The following is a 16,533-nucleotide window of genomic DNA, read 5'->3' as shown; positions in this document are numbered from 1 at the left end:
ACTAGTATTATGTATATTTTTCTTTTGTTACTGTTATTGTTATATGCTTTGACCATCATTTGAGAACAGTGGACTAACCGATTTGTTTTTACCATCCCCTGCCCTATAGGCGGAACATCAGCGGAAGCTCGACACCGTCGGGTATGCAGACACCGCGCAAGAGTTCGGCGGAGCCGACATTCAGCTCGACCATGCATCGCACAGCGCGCGGTACCACACCGACGGAGAAGCGCGAACCGTTCCGGCTCTAGAATGGAGAAATGAGGATAAATATGGAGACGAAGAATGCCAATATTTAAACCATACACACAACAAACAAACTTATGTACTAACTACGCACTGATGATGTTCTAAACTGAAAATCCCCTCCCCAATAATCGTGAGATAGACTACATTAGCAATGAATGTAGCACGGAACACACACACACAGCACAGAGTTCTGTAGAGACTAACATTTAAGTGCCCCCCGAAAGGAGTTGATGAGCGAGACAATTTATAGACGGTTATACCACTTACGAGTATAATATATATTTTGTAAAAGACACATAATATGTATGTATGTATGTAGAGGAGATGTGTAAAACGCAGACATACATATAGCTAGCACACAAAGTTGATCAGAGAAGCAACCAACCTACTTACGAGTACTACTAATACAAATACTACACTACCTTTTGCTACTACTAATTTGTAATGTCCACTAGCCCCCTCCCTATTCACTAGTTATACATGTTTCCAAAATTATAATTTGTATATACTTATAAACGAAACGACGAGAAAACAAGCGTAAATTAATAAAAAATACACTCCAAGTGCTCCAAGGCAAGTAAAAGAATTACAAAAATTAAATCTAAAATATTAAAAAAAAAAAAACAAAAAATGAATCGAAAAATATTTAGAAAAAAATAAAAAATATTCGAATGAAATGTCGGAACCTCTGTGGCAAACCTTTCTGTGTCTATGTGTCACCATCGAAATCGCCAGTTTGATGGTCCACTAGCCAGCTATAGGGGCGTGGCAGAGGTGGTACGGCCAAAAAAATAACTAAAACGCATTAAAGAGAAAAAATTTGATTTTGTTCTGTTATTAAACTAATAGGATTGTGAAAAATGTAAGCCGCATAAAGAAAATATTTAATTATATACTAAAAGTCATTACTATAAGTTTAATTAATATTTAACTGTTAAGTGAGATACACACACAGATTTTGTATTGCATAATTATTTTGTTTTTGATATATGCAATTGCAACGCAACGAAAGAATTACGATGCAAGTGGGAGAAATTAAAGAGAAATCCCTTTATATAAATATTGTAAAATACTAATACTAAATTATTTTGTTGTACGAATCGAAAGAAAATGCATTAAACACGTTTTTTGTAATTCTATTAAATTAAAACAATTTAAATGAGAAATAAAATTTACAAAAAATTATAACATAAAACTATGATGTTTTTCTATTCCCGCATCCCCCCACAGTAAAACTTGGCTGATTATTCCATGATTTTGGTAGTTGATTTTATTCGTTATGCTTCCCAATCGTAGTATTTATTTGACACATTGAAATTTAATTTTCGATACACGAGTATGAATGTACAACCTTCGCCGATCCATATGGATGCCGGTACAGGTCTTTCTTTTTACACAAACACTCAATTAATTACAACATTTAATGTGTGCTTTGCATGCTACTGCTAATGCTAATGCCCTGTCTCTGTCTCGGGCCTCATCTGACATCTGTCTTCCCTTCCTTTTGCTGGCTGACTAGATGGGGGATTGTGGGTGGTTCCAACTTCAAGTATTCGTTAGTTTTCCTTTTTAATTATGGTGCTAGCGGCTGCTAGATATGGGAGGGTGGGGGAAGTGTATAAATATTTATGCTAAACATTGAGAGCAAGTGCAGATTATGCATTGCGTATGGGAATATCAATATCATTCAGTGTCTTCTTGGCCATCTTCTCTGTCGTGTGCATCGTATGGTATGGAGTGGTTTCGTCAACGCCAGCGCTGCCAGTTGGTGCTGCTAAATACATGCTTGCTTTACTCTCTAGCTATCAAAACCTAGTCATCCTCATAATCGTAATCGTAATATCGTCTCGGCATGGTGCCGCAAGTCTTTTGCAAACCATTACAAATATCATTATAGTTAATATACAACTAAATATCATTGTTAATAGAAAATTAGCTAACCCGGTTCGCTAAAGCTAACTAAACATAAATACAAACGCAAAATTCACAGAAACGAGTGCGCCTCAGAAAACTATAAAAAAAAAACTCTGTTCTGTCTGGGATGGTGCTGGATTGTGTATTAGCAGCATGGCAACGCAATGGGTATCCGGAGCCGCATCTGTCCTGGAAGCCATTGTCACCTGGTAGGCCCCGAACAGGCAGACTGAGACTTCGTCTGCTTTCCTGTCCCTGTAGTTGCTGCACTGCTTCCGCCTGAGGTGCCTCCAGCTGTGCCAGGGTTTGGCTCGCGATCGCGGTCGGCCCGATGGTGGTGCCCATGCTGATGGCGCCTATTGCCACGATAATGCCGACGATTGTGATGATAGTTGTTGTTTGTTGGCTCTGACACACGATGTGTTTCCTGCACTACGGGTGCAAAGGTAGAGCTGCTTGTGGGTTTTGGTGCTTCGTCCTTGGCTGGTCCCTCCAACTTTCTAGCGGCCTCCGCTTCTTCACGACGCCTACGTCGTCGTACATCCTCCTCGGTCTCAATAGAAATGACAGCAGCACTATCGGCCTTTACATCAATGATGGCCCCGCGACTCTTTTGCTGCAGATACAGCTGTGACATGCGCTGCTGCATCTCTCTAAGCTCCTGGGTCACTTTGAAGTCGGGCGCGTTGATAAGCTCCGAGGGCGGCATGGCGCACTTCAGGCTGTCCGACTCATCACTTATGTGTTCCCGACAAACGGGACACAACGCCTGGAAGGGATCAGCCGTCTTCTGCAGCCAGGCGGGCAGCTTGTCAAACTCCTCCTGATAGTTGCGACGTAGTGCATTCAAGTGCCTAGCTAGGCAGTAGCTGTGCAGGTAATGGAAACACTCGGTTCGAGTAAACTCGTCGCCCTCGGCGAATCCGTACAGACAGACCACGCACTGTCCGCTTGGCAAGTTGCTGCCAGTCAGATGCTCCCTCACAACCTCAATCAGGTCGAAGACGACGGGAAAGCCCAGCGATTCCTTAATCTTGACATTACAGGCGGTGCGTATGGCCTCCAAGCGAGCGTCGTCTAGTCCCCGCGGTCGAAGCAATTTGAATGTGGGACTGGCGTCTGGATAGCCCGGCGTCGGCTGGACCTGCAGCGTCACACAGATGTACTGCTGCTCGTCCTCCTCCCCAGTCAACGGGAGAACTGTTGTCTCGATTACGTCCACGTCGCCGCTTTTGTTGGCAAGTAATTTTCGTGTTTAGTAGCATAAAGATTTGTTTTTCAGATTACCTACCTGGCAGTGCGCTTGATGCAAACATCGTCCATTAGAATTGCCTCCAGCGATTCCACCTCGTCTTGTAATCTGTGGGAAAACATTTTCTGTTAAAGGAAAGTCGCTGTGCAAGCATTTTTCATTCACTTACGCGTCCATTTATTCGGTTTTTTGCGCTGTATTCGAGTATTTTTGAGTTTTAAAAAATCGATTTGAGACACCTGAATATTGTTAAGGGGCACAGTGTGACCGTCTGAACATGTGCTGGGAAATATCAAAAAGGCGTACAAAAATACCAACAATACCTAAAAATACAACAGGAAGCGCCTGGCGCCGAAAAAGATGCAATGGAAAATAAATTATGCTTGGCGGCATTTTGAAAATTCCTTAATAATACTTTTAGAGTAGATAATTCAATTGGATTTTTTTACAACTAGAGAGTTAGAGTGCTCTTCTCTCTTTCATTCTTTCTCGCTCTCTTGCTTCCTCGAACTACCACCAAAACCGAGCAGCAGCGGCATTTTGGCAGCTTTCAACCCCTTGATGCCACGTGCTTCCCATAGCTTTTGGCCTCCTTTCACACACACAAACACACACTGACAGCAATCAATGAAAGTGAAGCTTTGCCCAAATTAAACAGAGGTACTCCCCATTCGCATGTGAAAAATTTCCATGCACCCGTAGGTTTATCCTGTGGCCTGTCGTCCTGCGCCAGCGCTCGTGCCCGCCTCTCGATTGTGGTGGTGGATTCTCGCTCGGCTTTTCACCACGGCAATGAACGTCGCTCGAGAGCTTCTGGCTGGCAGTGCTAACACGCGCCAAGCGTTTCGCGTTTCACTTTGTAACGGAAAGCTCAAATCAACGGTCGTGTCGTGAAAATTGGGCAAAGCTCCGTGTGAAAACGCTGAAATTCCTCGAACGAAATTGATTTGTGCGTGTGTGTGTGTGTCTGTGCATTTGATCTAAAGCAAAGTATTAGAAAATTGCAAACGTGCATTTTGGAATTCACGGCCGCCACCAAAAAGTTGTCCAAATTGCCAAAAAAAAAAAAAAAACATTGTCTGGAAGGGAGCGACCGCGTGTGTCTTTGTGCCATTGTGTTTGTGTCTGTGAAAAATCCGCCCTTAACAGCAGCCAGAGCGCCAGCAAGGATCCCGAAGCTAAGCCAAGTTAAACTTTGGTACGTTGGTACGCTAGCTGGCACCTTGGACAGGCACATTCTGCCCGTCCTGACGTGTCCTGCGCACTCACACACACACACACACACACACAACGTAAACTTGTTTCCTCTCTCTCTGTCTCCCTCTCTCCCAATCCCAGTCCCATTCTCCTTCCGTACATAATAGGCGACGCTCGTATTTGTGAGGCACGTGGAATTTCCAGTGACAACAGTTTATGCAAATTGCTTTCAGCTACGAATTCAATTGTTTCGTGCCCTTCGCGTAAACGAAAATCTGCATTTCTGTGCATTCGCATTCGTGTTCGCATTCCAATAAAACCAAGCAAATGCGAAAATTCATCAAAGCCAATGCGATTGTAACAAAATATAAATGTACGACTTTGCACGTTGGTTTGTAACGAGCAGGAAAAAGCGTTCAGAGCACTTACAATCCATGTATCAGGTAGATCTAAATGTTGGCAAGATTTCAGGCATCAGATGATTAATCATGGCGTGGGGCGAGGCGAGTCATCGAACGCAAGCACAAATTTGAAATTGATTCTTTATGAGATATGAGCATCAATTTATAAATGTATAAACCAATTTCCGTACAACATACCGCAAGGCATCCATCCTTCTCTCTCTCTCTCGCACCCGCTCCACCTTCTGGCTACCTCTTGCTCCATGTGGCAAAGTGAAATTGCATTGAGGCTGGCAATGGCATTGGCTGAGGGGGTTGTTTTAGCCAAAAAGCTCAGACCTCCCCTACCCTCCTGCTTATTTATTTACCTCTCTCATCCTCAACAGGCCATCAGTTGATGCTGTGCCAAAAAGGCATTCCCCTTTCGCCCCCATGCGAGCTAGAGTGAGAGCGAAAGTTGCATATGTAGTACACTATATACATAGGTCGAAGTATATAAGGCACTGGTATAGAAGGTATTTTGTATGCAGACAAGTGCATTTGTCCGCTTGCTGCATGGATAATCCTGAAATATTAATCTTTTCGCTTTGTTGTGGTTATTTATTTATTGATTGCTCTCTTTGTGGAAAAAGGTACTCGTGATTTCGATTTTGATCAAGAGATTTCGAATTATGACTAGGAAGAGCTATGCTATGCTATGCGGTTATTTATCTCTCTTATACAGATTTAAATTAAACAACAATCAAGCACACGATTCAACGACAGAGTTACTTGAGGACTTTTAGTTGCCTTTCTAATATTTCATACGCGCTCTGATATCTAATTTAATAAATGCTTACTGTTCATATTTCAAGAACACATTGGACGATTCATAAGAGCTCAAAAAACTTTCCACTGTCCGCGCGTCAGACATCAGCTGCGTTTATTTACATAATAACATCATTGTAAAAACAAAGCAGGCAACCACCTCCTTCCTTCTTCTAATGAAAGCGGCCCAAGGCTAAGAAACAACGCGTAAACAATCCGAATCGGTGCGCTGGAACGCAATCTTAAGCGGTGTCCGATTTCAAAGGGAATGGCGGGAGGATTTGTCTCAAGCAGTCTCAAGCAGTTTCAAGCAGTTAAATGCAGATCCAGAGTTCCAGACCTGCCGCTCCGCAGTCTGGCGCTGATTTCCAGGAAATCCGAACGGCTACCCTCCCACGCAATTGCAACAAAAGCCCACTTCAAGGTCAATTTTTTATTTCCTTTCTGTGTGTGTGTCGTTCCTGGGGTTGGTTCCATGATTTTTGGGCCACTGCTCGCCTTGCCGCCAAACGAATTGCTAAAAACAATTACTATGCATTCTCGAAGGGAGGAGGGAGGAGATGGAGAGTATCAGGGGGCGAGAGCAAAGGGCGCAAATTGCATATTGGCAGCCGAACAACTTGCGCAATCTTCTCCCCACTCTCCGCTCAGCACGCCCCTCCCCACTCGCTGCACTTTGAGCAGTTCCGAAAATAGCCGCAAATATGGTATTATTAGTTTTGGCATTTTCAAATGCCTCTCCTCATGCACAAATTTCTGTGCGGATTTGTTAATGTGTACGGCTACGGGGTACGTGTATTTCGTGTAATGAACAAAAGCCAATAAAATGTGCAGAATCGATTGCATAAACAAAACAAAAACAAATATTTCATTGGCAATCAAATTGCATGATTTATGCAGAATAGAAAAACACAGCTGGTCGTCCACATCAGAGCACCCCCCCAATTGCAGTACGGCCAGGCTATTTTTTTCTTATCGATTTGGCCTGGAACACGCCATGTCATCAGATTCGTGTTCCTTAATCCGCTCTCTCTCTCCCGTCCCGTCCGCCTTCCCACTATCTGGCTCTGCTTTAGCTATTTCGGTGGCACTTTAACTGGCGAATAAGCTTTAAAGCCATCCCCCTGCACAGCTGCTGCTGCTGCTCCTACCTACCCCCAACACCAGGTCGGGTCGGAAAGGGGATGAACTTGTTTTTTTGGTTTGAATATCACTTTTGGGAACGACGCAATTCCGTTTGTCCTTTTTGGCGGTGCTTTGTTCAGGAGCGTAGGCTTTTATACCTGTTTACGTATGTATGTACATTCACTCCTAAGTGAGTGGTGTGTGTGTGTGTGTGTCTGTTTTTATGTATGTCGATTGTGTAGCTCGGTAAATTTCCATTCATATAAATTTTCGCTTGGCATTGTTCGCTGTCTTTGAATTAGACTCAGAGACTCAGAGCCGGAATGAATCAGTTGTTTCGCTGTGGGCAGTGGAGTTATATAAGTGCAAATGCAAGTGTAAGCAGTGCAACTTCACTATGAACACAATTACATCCTGTCAAATTCAATCAAACTGATTCTGATTGCGCTTTCATTAATCTTGGGCCCCCAGTGCGCAAAGCCCCTCATTGAGCAATTTCCCTTGGTAAATGATTTAAGCATTGTGTTTCAGTTCGCTTTATTGTGGGCTAAACCGTTCCAATGACAGGGCCAGGGTCGTTTCGCTCTGTCCCTGTGTCCGTGTCCGTGTCCATGTACGGGGTCCTGCTTGAGCTTTATATTTAGAAACGCCGGTGGCGTGGGCGTGTGGGGGTGTGGTGTGGTGTGGATGTGGATGTGGCTGTGGATGCGGATGTGGGTAGGTTTGTGGGCCAGGGTGGCTGTGGGAATATTGCGACGCAAAAAGCAACAGCAATCACAGGACCTTAATATTTCCACACACAGGTTTACGTAACACCAATTGGATTGTGTAATCAGCAGACGGGACGACGGACAGCGTAAAGGAAGCAAAAAGCCGCACCGCACCGCACGCAAGCAAAGAAAAATGTTGCAGTGGCAGTGGCACTTGATGCCTGGTGCTGGCAGCCTGTGACATTGAACGCATTGCACGCTCCATGTCCTTTTATTATCCGTTCCCTCTGTGGAGGCATCGTGTGGCCATCTAAGCAGAATTAACGAGCTGGTGGTGTAATTTTTGGTATACATTCAATGTGTTGTTTGCCTGCCACTGTTGCAGTAATGGAATAAATATTTACAGGGCGATAGGAATATGGAGAGGGGGTGGAGGGAGGTGCGTGGCATGGGTGGCCACTGGCCCGTCATGGGGCCTGTTCGACTGCCACAAACGGAATTGTGGAATAAGTCAGCCATCAAAAGACGTCATAGCGCATTACGTATACGCAAGATAATGAAGAATAGCAAAAGGAATATATGTACATATGGACATGCATGTATCAGTGTATCAATGTGTGCATATGTACGTACATATGTATGCATGCGTATATACAGTGCTATCAATGAAGCGGCAGGACGCCAAAAGCTTACCAGAGCTTTCCTCTCTCTCTCTCTCTCTTTTCTCTTTGCACTGTAGCTATGGTGGGATTCGATTCTGCCTCTGCTTCTTGCCACACAGCTGCTGCTCCAACAATTTACCCACCCAGAGAGAGCGAGAGAGAGAATTGGGGCTCTTCCTCTCAAGTTTTGCTGCGTCCTCTGGCTTTACTACGTCAGCACCCGCAGCAGCAGCAGCAGGGCAGAGACGAGCCTCCAAGTAAATAAGCTAGCATATATGTATGTACATAAACGAGCACATGGTGTACATGGGGATGGGGCTGCCCTTCCTCTGCCCACCCTACACCCTTAATGTACTCGCGAGTATGTAAGCGTGTTCTAGTCTCGTGTGCTCTTGCTTTTCTCATTGCTCTTTCCATTTGCAACGACCTTCCGTGGGAGTCAACAAAATTTGGCCCCACGACACTGAGCAACAAGGTTCAGGAAGTCACGATTGCTGGGCGATTAAGTCGTAAGTGGGATGAGGTGGAGTAGGTGGTTCATCCATCCGTCTGGCTCTATGTGGGATGTGCAAAAAGACACTCGTTGTTCTCATTAACGTGCAGCAGTACATGCACAATAAGTTCTATATTAAGTGGGAGCGAGAGAGAGAGATTAGCTAGCAGGGCAATATGAAAAACTTTATGAACTATGCAGAAATGCCAAACTTTGCAACTAAATTTACATGGCAATTTAATTATAATAGGAAGGGGAGGGGCAATGGCAAGGGAGGAAGAATTCGAAGTACCATCGAAGAGTTTTCCGTTAACCAGAGGAAAAAAACCGCCGCCTTAATGGCAAGCAATTAGGAAACAAATTGAGTTAGCTGCCTGCCACTAGAAGAGGTCTCAAGGACGCCCCACCAACACCGCAGAAATGAGCAAAATACCACCACACACACACAGACACACGTACACTGTACATATATATACATATATTCTGATACTGGCACCCTCGAGGAATATTGATCAAACAGAGTGGAATACTTACATACATAGACCCTGCCAGAGAATCATACATACATATATGCCCATGGTCTCAGCGGTTTTCTAATCGGCTGCTTCATTTTTCAGAAACCACGGCGCGACTTGAACCACCACCCGAGCGTTGATGGCAGCCACCAAAATCATCGATGCACCGCGCAACGGCCACGAGATGGCCCCACTGAACACACGGGCACGGGGCGATGGTACCCACGGGGTGACCATCGTCCTGACCGCCCCGCAGCGCAACTCGGTGCAGTCGGTGGACATTCCGGGCGGAGAGCCGGAGCGTGCAGCCTGGAGCGGCAAGATGCAATTCTTTCTCAGCATCATCGGCTACTCGGTGGGCCTCGGCAACATCTGGCGCTTTCCCTACCTGTGCCAACAGAACGGCGGCGGTGAGTAAACGTAAATGGAATGTCAGCTAGCTCACATGTCCGGATAACCCGAACTGTCAGCAACTGTCAGAAGTGCAGCGTTCGCTGCAGTTATTTCCAATCAATGTCTGCACTGCACTCTCCACTCCACACTCCACACTCCACACCCAATTCGTTGCTGGCGTCACCTGTGTGTGTGTGTGTGTGAGTGTGTGTGTGCGATAGCGCTAATTACAGACAGAGTGCAGGTGGTACTGCCCCCTCGCCCTGCCCTCTCTGCAGCCACTCTATGTGTCGTATCCAATATCATGTGGCCAACGAACTGCATGCTCGTACAGCTAATAAAGTGCACAGCTTTGACAATAGCATTATGGGATTTAATGTGCACTAATTGCATAGCTTTATCATCGCGACGAAAGGTCGGGACGGACTGTCCGGAAGACCCAATTGTGGTTGCCTTTGCATCGGCACCAGCCCACTTCATACGCCCCGTGTGCCGAGCACGCACAACCACCGACCCGGTTTTAATTCAATTACAAATTAGAGAGAATGAGCAGCGGGCACCCACTAACCAGGAGAACCACCAAATGTCATTAAAAATTACCAACAGATTAATATCTAATAAATATAGGCATGGAAACAATGCGAGAAACCCTTGCAGTGGGATATGGGCCTTCTTGCCGCATGATAATAAATTCCTTCTGACCCGAATCAGTTCAGTTTCGAGCACACACACACACATACACACACAAAAGACACCTTTGGGGAACCACGAGACAGAAATGCAATGCAAATGCAAATTGATTTCGTGTCACGTCACTCAATTGGACTTAGACCTAATCACACATTCAACCCGCTCTTCCATGTGTGGTTTGCCCTTATGCAGGTGCATTCCTGATACCGTTCATGATTATGCTGATACTGGAGGGCATACCGCTGTTCCTCATCGAGCTGGGAATGGGACAACGCATGCGGCTGGGTGCGCTGGGGGTGTGGAACACCATCCATCCGTGGCTGGGCGGCATCGGCATCTCGTCGTGCATCGTGACGCTGTTCGTGGCCCTCTACTACAACGTCATCATCACGTGGGTCTTCTTCTACCTCTTCAACAGTTTTCGGGTAAGCACTCACAGCAGAGCTATAGATCCCTCTATAAGGTGTTTGGCCTTCTCCCTTAGTATCCACTGCCCTGGTCCAGCTGTCCGACCAACGGCACTGGATTTGCGGTTGAAGAGTGCGCCAAGTCATCGGAGACAACGTACTTCTGGTACCGCACCACCCTGGATGCGGCTCCGTCCATGGACGAGCCCGGCGGCCTCAAGTGGTGGATTGTGCTCTGCCTGATGCTCTCCTGGACCATTGTCTTCTTCATCGTGATGAAGGGCATCCAGAGCTCCGGCAAGGTGGTCTACTTCACCTCCCTCTTCCCCTACATCGTCCTCACCATATTCTTCATCCGCGGCATAACCTTGCGGGGCGCTGGCGCCGGTCTGATGCACATGTACACGCCGAAGGTGGAGAAGCTGCTGGAGCCGACGGTGTGGCTGGACGCGGCCACCCAGGTATTTTATTCATTCGGCCTGGCCTTCGGCTCGCTGATAGCCTTCGGCAGCTACAACACTCCGAAGAACAACTGCGTCCGCGACGTCCTGCTGGTGTCCGTGTGCAATGCAGTCACCGCCATCTACGCGAGTGTCGTCATCTTCGCCATTCTCGGCTTCAAGGCCACCATGAACGTGGATCGCTGTGTGGCAAGGTGAGTGCAACAGTACATCAGTACAGTACAGTGGGGGGTGTGTGGGGTCAGTCTGCACGCATCGGTGGACAGCACCTGGGATAGGTCATCATCATCACCATCACCATCCAATGTTGACCAGTTGTAACTGGCACGAGGCAGGCAACCACCCACCCCAGCAAACAAACAAACAATCACCCATTGAACCATTGAACCATTCAGGGCTTTGTCTTTGTATCTATTTGCGTATGGTATCAATGGATGGGATACGAGTATCTGTGTATTTGTGGGCTGTTCATTGATACTCGCATTCGAATCGATATATGCAGAATCGCGGTCGTGTCTGTCAATTTGTATCAATTAATGGTCCCACGCTGAGTTATTGACAATTGTACTTGAACTGTCCGTCCCATGTTCATGCCATGTCCGTCTCCCCGTGGGCTCTAACCGACTTAAACCGGTCTTCGTCTTGTGTTCCTCCCCACAGCAACACGGAAATCCTCGTGAAGCATTCGTTTCTGGAAAACAAGAACGCCACTACCCTGGAGTACGAGCATGCGATGGACAGGCTGAACGACACGGAGAAGACCCTGTTTCAGCTGAGCGAGTGCACCCTGTCCAAGGAGCTGGATAATGTGAGTACTGACCGCAACCTGCAGAGGAAGGGTTCATTATTCTACTCTCTCTCTCTCTCTCTCTCTCTCTCATTCTCTGTCTCTGTCTCTGTCTGTGTAGGCTGCCGAGGGTACGGGATTGGCCTTCATTGTGTTCACCCAGGCCATTGTGGAGCTGCCGGGTGCGCCCTTCTGGGCGGTGCTCTTCTTCACCATGCTGCTGTCGCTGGGACTGGGCTCGCAGATCGGCATCTTGGAGGGCATGCTGTGCACCCTCTTCGACATAGACATTATCAAGCGGGTTAAGAAACAGCATGTCACTGGCGTGGTGTGTCTATTCTGCTTTACTGTCGGTTTCATCTTCTGCACAGGTGCCGGGGAGTATTGGCTCAAGATGTTCGATTCTTTTGCCGGCACCATTGGCCTGGTGGTGGTGGCCCTAATGGAGATGATTGCCGTTATCTTTATCTACGGACACGAGCGGTGGGTATCCCTCCAGGTTGCCTTTAAGACTGGCCCTATAAGTCTGCTCATTTGCACCCACAGCTTCACTGAGGACATCTATCAGATGACTGGCTACAGACCCGGACTCTACTGGCAGCTAACATGGCGCTACATTGGGCCCGCCATCATGGTCTGCATTCTCGTCTCGTCCGTCGTCTTTATGGTCATCCGAAATCCCACATATGGAGCTTGGAACGCAGAATTGGTGGGTGTTTTCCATCAAGGATATAGCCATATCCCTTTCCTTACACTTTTCTGTTCATTCAGGGCGTGGTGGAGCAGAAGGAATATCCCAGGTGGGTGATGGGCATTGCCCTTTCGATGATCCTCGCCGGCGTCCTGCCCATGCCCATTGTGTTCCTCATGCGCAGCTTCCAGTGCCTGAAGGTGGATCTGGACATACACCAGGGATCGATTCGACGCAATGAGACGACCGCCTCAACCAAGGAGATGATTGACAATGACGACGATGTAAGTGCCCCCGCCCACCCCACCAATTTATTTGCAATTCAGCTTTCTTTATGCCATTCGGTGTGTTGTTTGAGCGTTCAAATTGAACCTTCATCTAGGCTAAGATAATGCCCAGCTCTCTCTCTCTCTCTATCTGGACAAATAAGTGTAACTAATTGTGTCTTTCTCTCACCTAAAAACAAAAACATTCCTCACTCTTGCGCTTGATATTCCTCTCTGAAAATGCTTCCAAACCAAAAACCAAATAACAAATATATGCAATCAAATCACGCTCATTGTCGTACAGAATATGAGTCCGGATATGCCACCGCAGAATTCATTAGCGGCGACACGCTTCACAATTGGAGACTTTGAAGTAAGTTGTGTCTTGTCCTGGTCCAACCATTCCCCCAACCCACCAAACCCACCAAACCCACCAACTCCCTCAACTACCCTCACTCCCGCCACATGCACCCATCTCTATAGACACTAACGCTAATCACACAATTCTCTGCTCTTCTTTCCCCCTCTGCTCCTGTGTCCACACTCATTGTTCAATGTTTAGAATTAGAATGAACCGAAATGAAATCCTGGAAACGTTTTAAAGTGCTGCGCCTCCAGAAATTACTTAGAAAACCAAAACAGAAAACATAAATTGAGAAACGAGAAACCAGAACCCAGTTAATCCCTAAGATAACACTTAAAGTAGTTTAATAAATGCTCATTGCAATTGCATGGCCCAACATCACCAAGACACCGATCATCGATCATCGATCACCGATCACTAAGGACAGTGCTAAATTCCACGCTCAGTGTGCCCGCCCAACTACGTAGTAGCCCAAAAACAAGAGAATGCTCATCATACCCCCTCAGATACCCTAAAAAAACTACTCAATCTCAATACCACTAAGAACTAAAATCAGCGCACAAAAATTTCTCGTAGATAGCAATCAAATCAACAAAAACGCAAAACGCTTTTTAAAACTGAAATAGAAATATACTATAAATTCAATATTAAGACAGCGAGAAGGGCCAGGGCTAGGACAGGACAGGACAGGACAATTATTTACAAATTTTATGTTTAGGGAAAAGACTAGCTAAATCGCTTGGGCAGGTCCTGAGATGGCTCAGCATATATAAGTAGGGCAATGAATGTATATAGCATAAATAGACAGACAGGCAGGCAGGCAGTCCACACTGAAGAGGCAGTACAGTACTTGAATTGGTTGGCGGTCCATCCAGCGAGGCAAAAATTGACAGGTAAAGTAAACAATCCACAAACGATGCGAAAACTGTCATAATTATCCATTTAGTTTGTTCGTTTGTTCATTGTTTCGATGTTTTTGTTATACCCGGGTACAGTAGTACCCACTTATGTACATTTTTTAGCCAGACAGTGGGTCTTCTCTTCTCTATATGGTTTTTATCTGTTTAAATGTACATAAATATGAATACATTATGTATTTTACATTCTACACACAAAGTGATGTAATGTACATTTTACTTGTTATGCTTTTAACGAACGCCATCTGTTGAATGTTTTGGGAACTTTTTGCTTGAGCTTTTTGTAGAATATCAAGTATGCGCCGCGTGGTGGTCGGTCTGTTGGCGCTCATATGATTTATGTATTTGTATAATTTGTACAATATTCTTGGTTTCATAGGGGACTTTTTGTTCCTTTTTATTGGTTTGCTCCATGTGTCCGTGCCAACTTCTAATCCGGTTTCCCCTCTATCCAATCAGGAGGACGATGAGAACGATTACAGCGGACCCGCCCTAGGTGGCCACGTCAAGACCCAAAGCGATGGCGACTTCTCCGACGACGACGAGGAGGACAAGCCCATGACCATGCGGATGATGATGATGCGTCCGACAACAACATCGAACGTGTTGAATGTGCCAACAAGCAGAAAGCAGAACTACAAAAAGGATGCGTACGATGTGTAGAGAGGTGTTCAGGTGTGCAGGAGCCAACACCAAATGAAATGAAGTGGAACCCCCCCGCGCAGAGACAGCCACAGAGACAGGAACAGAACGAACACAATGGCAAGTGAAATATTAATTAAACTGAGAGAACGGAGGAGGCAGAGCGAGCAGAAACAGTGCCGAGCTGAGCGCAAAAACATTTATAAATATTTACGCTAAGTATTTTAACATAATTTAAAGCTAAACTAAGAAACAGAAAGAATAAACTGAAGAGTTAATTGAATTCGAGTTCGAGTGCGTAACTCAAATTGTTAAAACGTATTTTAAACACAAACTGAACTAAAACTAAAACCAAAACCAAAAACTAAACCAAACAAACTAACTATTTACGAGTACAATTACGAGCTGCTGCAGGACAAAGTTAAAGGCAAAGGAAATGGAAATGGCGCAGGAGAAAGAAAGGAAAACGATTAACTAAAATGGGTTGCAAAAAGTTTCGATTTGATTATGTAGCATTTAGTTTGGAATGCTTAAAGCCTTACCATTAGACACTGAACACTCAGCACACAGCACACACAAACTGAAAGTATTTCTGGTTTGCCAGACTCCTACCCCAACACAACCCCATCCATAGCCCCCCTTCCCACTGCACAAACTCTTCAATACGAGTAGCAAACGCTTTGTAGTCGACTTAGGCCAGCGCATTTCCAAAGAGTTTAACTCAATATTTAGTTTACTTAGTAGAGATATGTATCGACCTACTGTTATTATTTGGACTTCCTAGTGAAGACCCAAACTATAAATAAATCTAATCTAGAAACGGAGTTACACAAAGTTAAATGTTAATTCAAACAAGTTACACCCTATAAACCTTTTCGAAGCTCGCTCCCACTGCGTTGAGCTGCGAGATACAAGTACATACATAGATACTTATTATTGAACACAAAGATACATGGAATGTGTGATATTCTAAATAATATCCTCGAACTTTAGTCTAAGCGAGAAACCTTATCGATTTCACTTAGGTTTTAAGACACTTCGATCCGCTCCCTTGCCCTACCCCAGCCACACACCATATCTGTTCTCTCAAACCCACCCACCCACCCACTCCCCGCTCTTCTGATTGAGCCCACCCAAGTGGATTTTCCTATATTGTACCAACCAGATCAAAACAAAACGAGAAAACAAACAAAAAAGAGAAAAATAAACTGCTGTGAATAGATTTAGTGGTGGTAAAGCTCTACTGAAGAAGGGAAACCATAAAGCTAATATTTAACTAGTTCTTAAGCGGCACAGCACAGCACAGCACCACACCATCCCACACTCACTTCAGTTCACTCCGAGATCTACCTGACTTTGAAGCCCCGCCACTCTCAATTCGGTTTCCGCAATATGGTCGTCATGCAATCCTTAGACAGAACTATTTAACAAGCACTATTCAACACCCCCAGCATCGCTGCTCACTTTCTCTTATTTCGGTTAGGTAGGGGTAGAGGCAACGTATAAACAGAATACAGATTACCGATAGCTGATAACTGAAAATAGAATCAAAACACATGCAATTCGAAGTACTCAAAGTCGAATGCAAAT

The 16,533-nt window shown here is 45.5% G+C and overlaps 3 protein-coding genes across 4 annotated transcripts in view; 2 read left to right on the top strand and 1 right to left on the bottom strand.

The window, feature by feature from the left end:
- Positions 1–1,097, top strand: part of LOC111075371 — a 44,197-nt gene extending 43,100 nt beyond the window's left edge. Inside the window, 1 exon segment of the mRNA XM_041592122.1 lies at positions 110–1,097. Coding sequence (XP_041448056.1) covers positions 110–251 — 142 coding nt within the window. The 3' untranslated portion in view covers positions 252–1,097.
- A 396-nt stretch (positions 1,098–1,493) lies between these two features.
- LOC111075358 (E3 ubiquitin-protein ligase RNF25) lies at positions 1,494–3,697 on the bottom strand. The gene is made up of 3 exons (XM_022368572.2): positions 3,585–3,697; positions 3,455–3,523; positions 1,494–3,392 (listed from the first exon to the last, which is right to left on the bottom strand). The coding sequence occupies exons 1-3, from the start codon at positions 3,590–3,592 to the stop codon at positions 2,366–2,368; spliced, it is 1,104 nt and encodes a 367-aa protein (XP_022224264.1). The 5' UTR covers positions 3,593–3,697; the 3' UTR covers positions 1,494–2,365.
- Positions 3,698–4,270: 573 nt separating this feature from the next.
- LOC111081048 (sodium-dependent neutral amino acid transporter B(0)AT3) lies at positions 4,271–15,277 on the top strand. Of its 2 annotated transcripts, XM_041592090.1 has the most exons (10): positions 4,271–4,613; positions 9,428–9,735; positions 10,601–10,833; positions 10,893–11,470; positions 11,937–12,084; positions 12,185–12,546; positions 12,610–12,772; positions 12,835–13,038; positions 13,325–13,393; positions 13,583–13,789. In XM_041592090.1, exons 2-10 carry the CDS (start codon positions 9,465–9,467, stop codon positions 13,586–13,588), a joined length of 2,034 nt encoding a protein of 677 aa, XP_041448024.1. In that variant the 5' UTR covers positions 4,271–4,613; positions 9,428–9,464; the 3' UTR covers positions 13,589–13,789. The 2 variants fall into 2 exon arrangements, with proteins under 2 accessions (XP_041448024.1, XP_022232660.1); XM_022376968.2 differs by lacking the exons at positions 13,325–13,393; positions 13,583–13,789 and adding an exon at positions 14,761–15,277.
- The last annotated feature ends 1,256 nt before the right edge of the window (positions 15,278–16,533 follow it).

The sequence above is a fragment of the Drosophila obscura genome, unplaced genomic scaffold, assembly GCF_018151105.1.
Source record: "Drosophila obscura isolate BZ-5 IFL unplaced genomic scaffold, ASM1815110v1 contig_17, whole genome shotgun sequence".
Taxonomy (NCBI): Eukaryota; Metazoa; Arthropoda; class Insecta; order Diptera; family Drosophilidae; genus Drosophila; species Drosophila obscura.
Note: the sequence above shows the minus strand (reverse complement) of the source record. Positions and strands in the feature narration are given on the sequence as shown.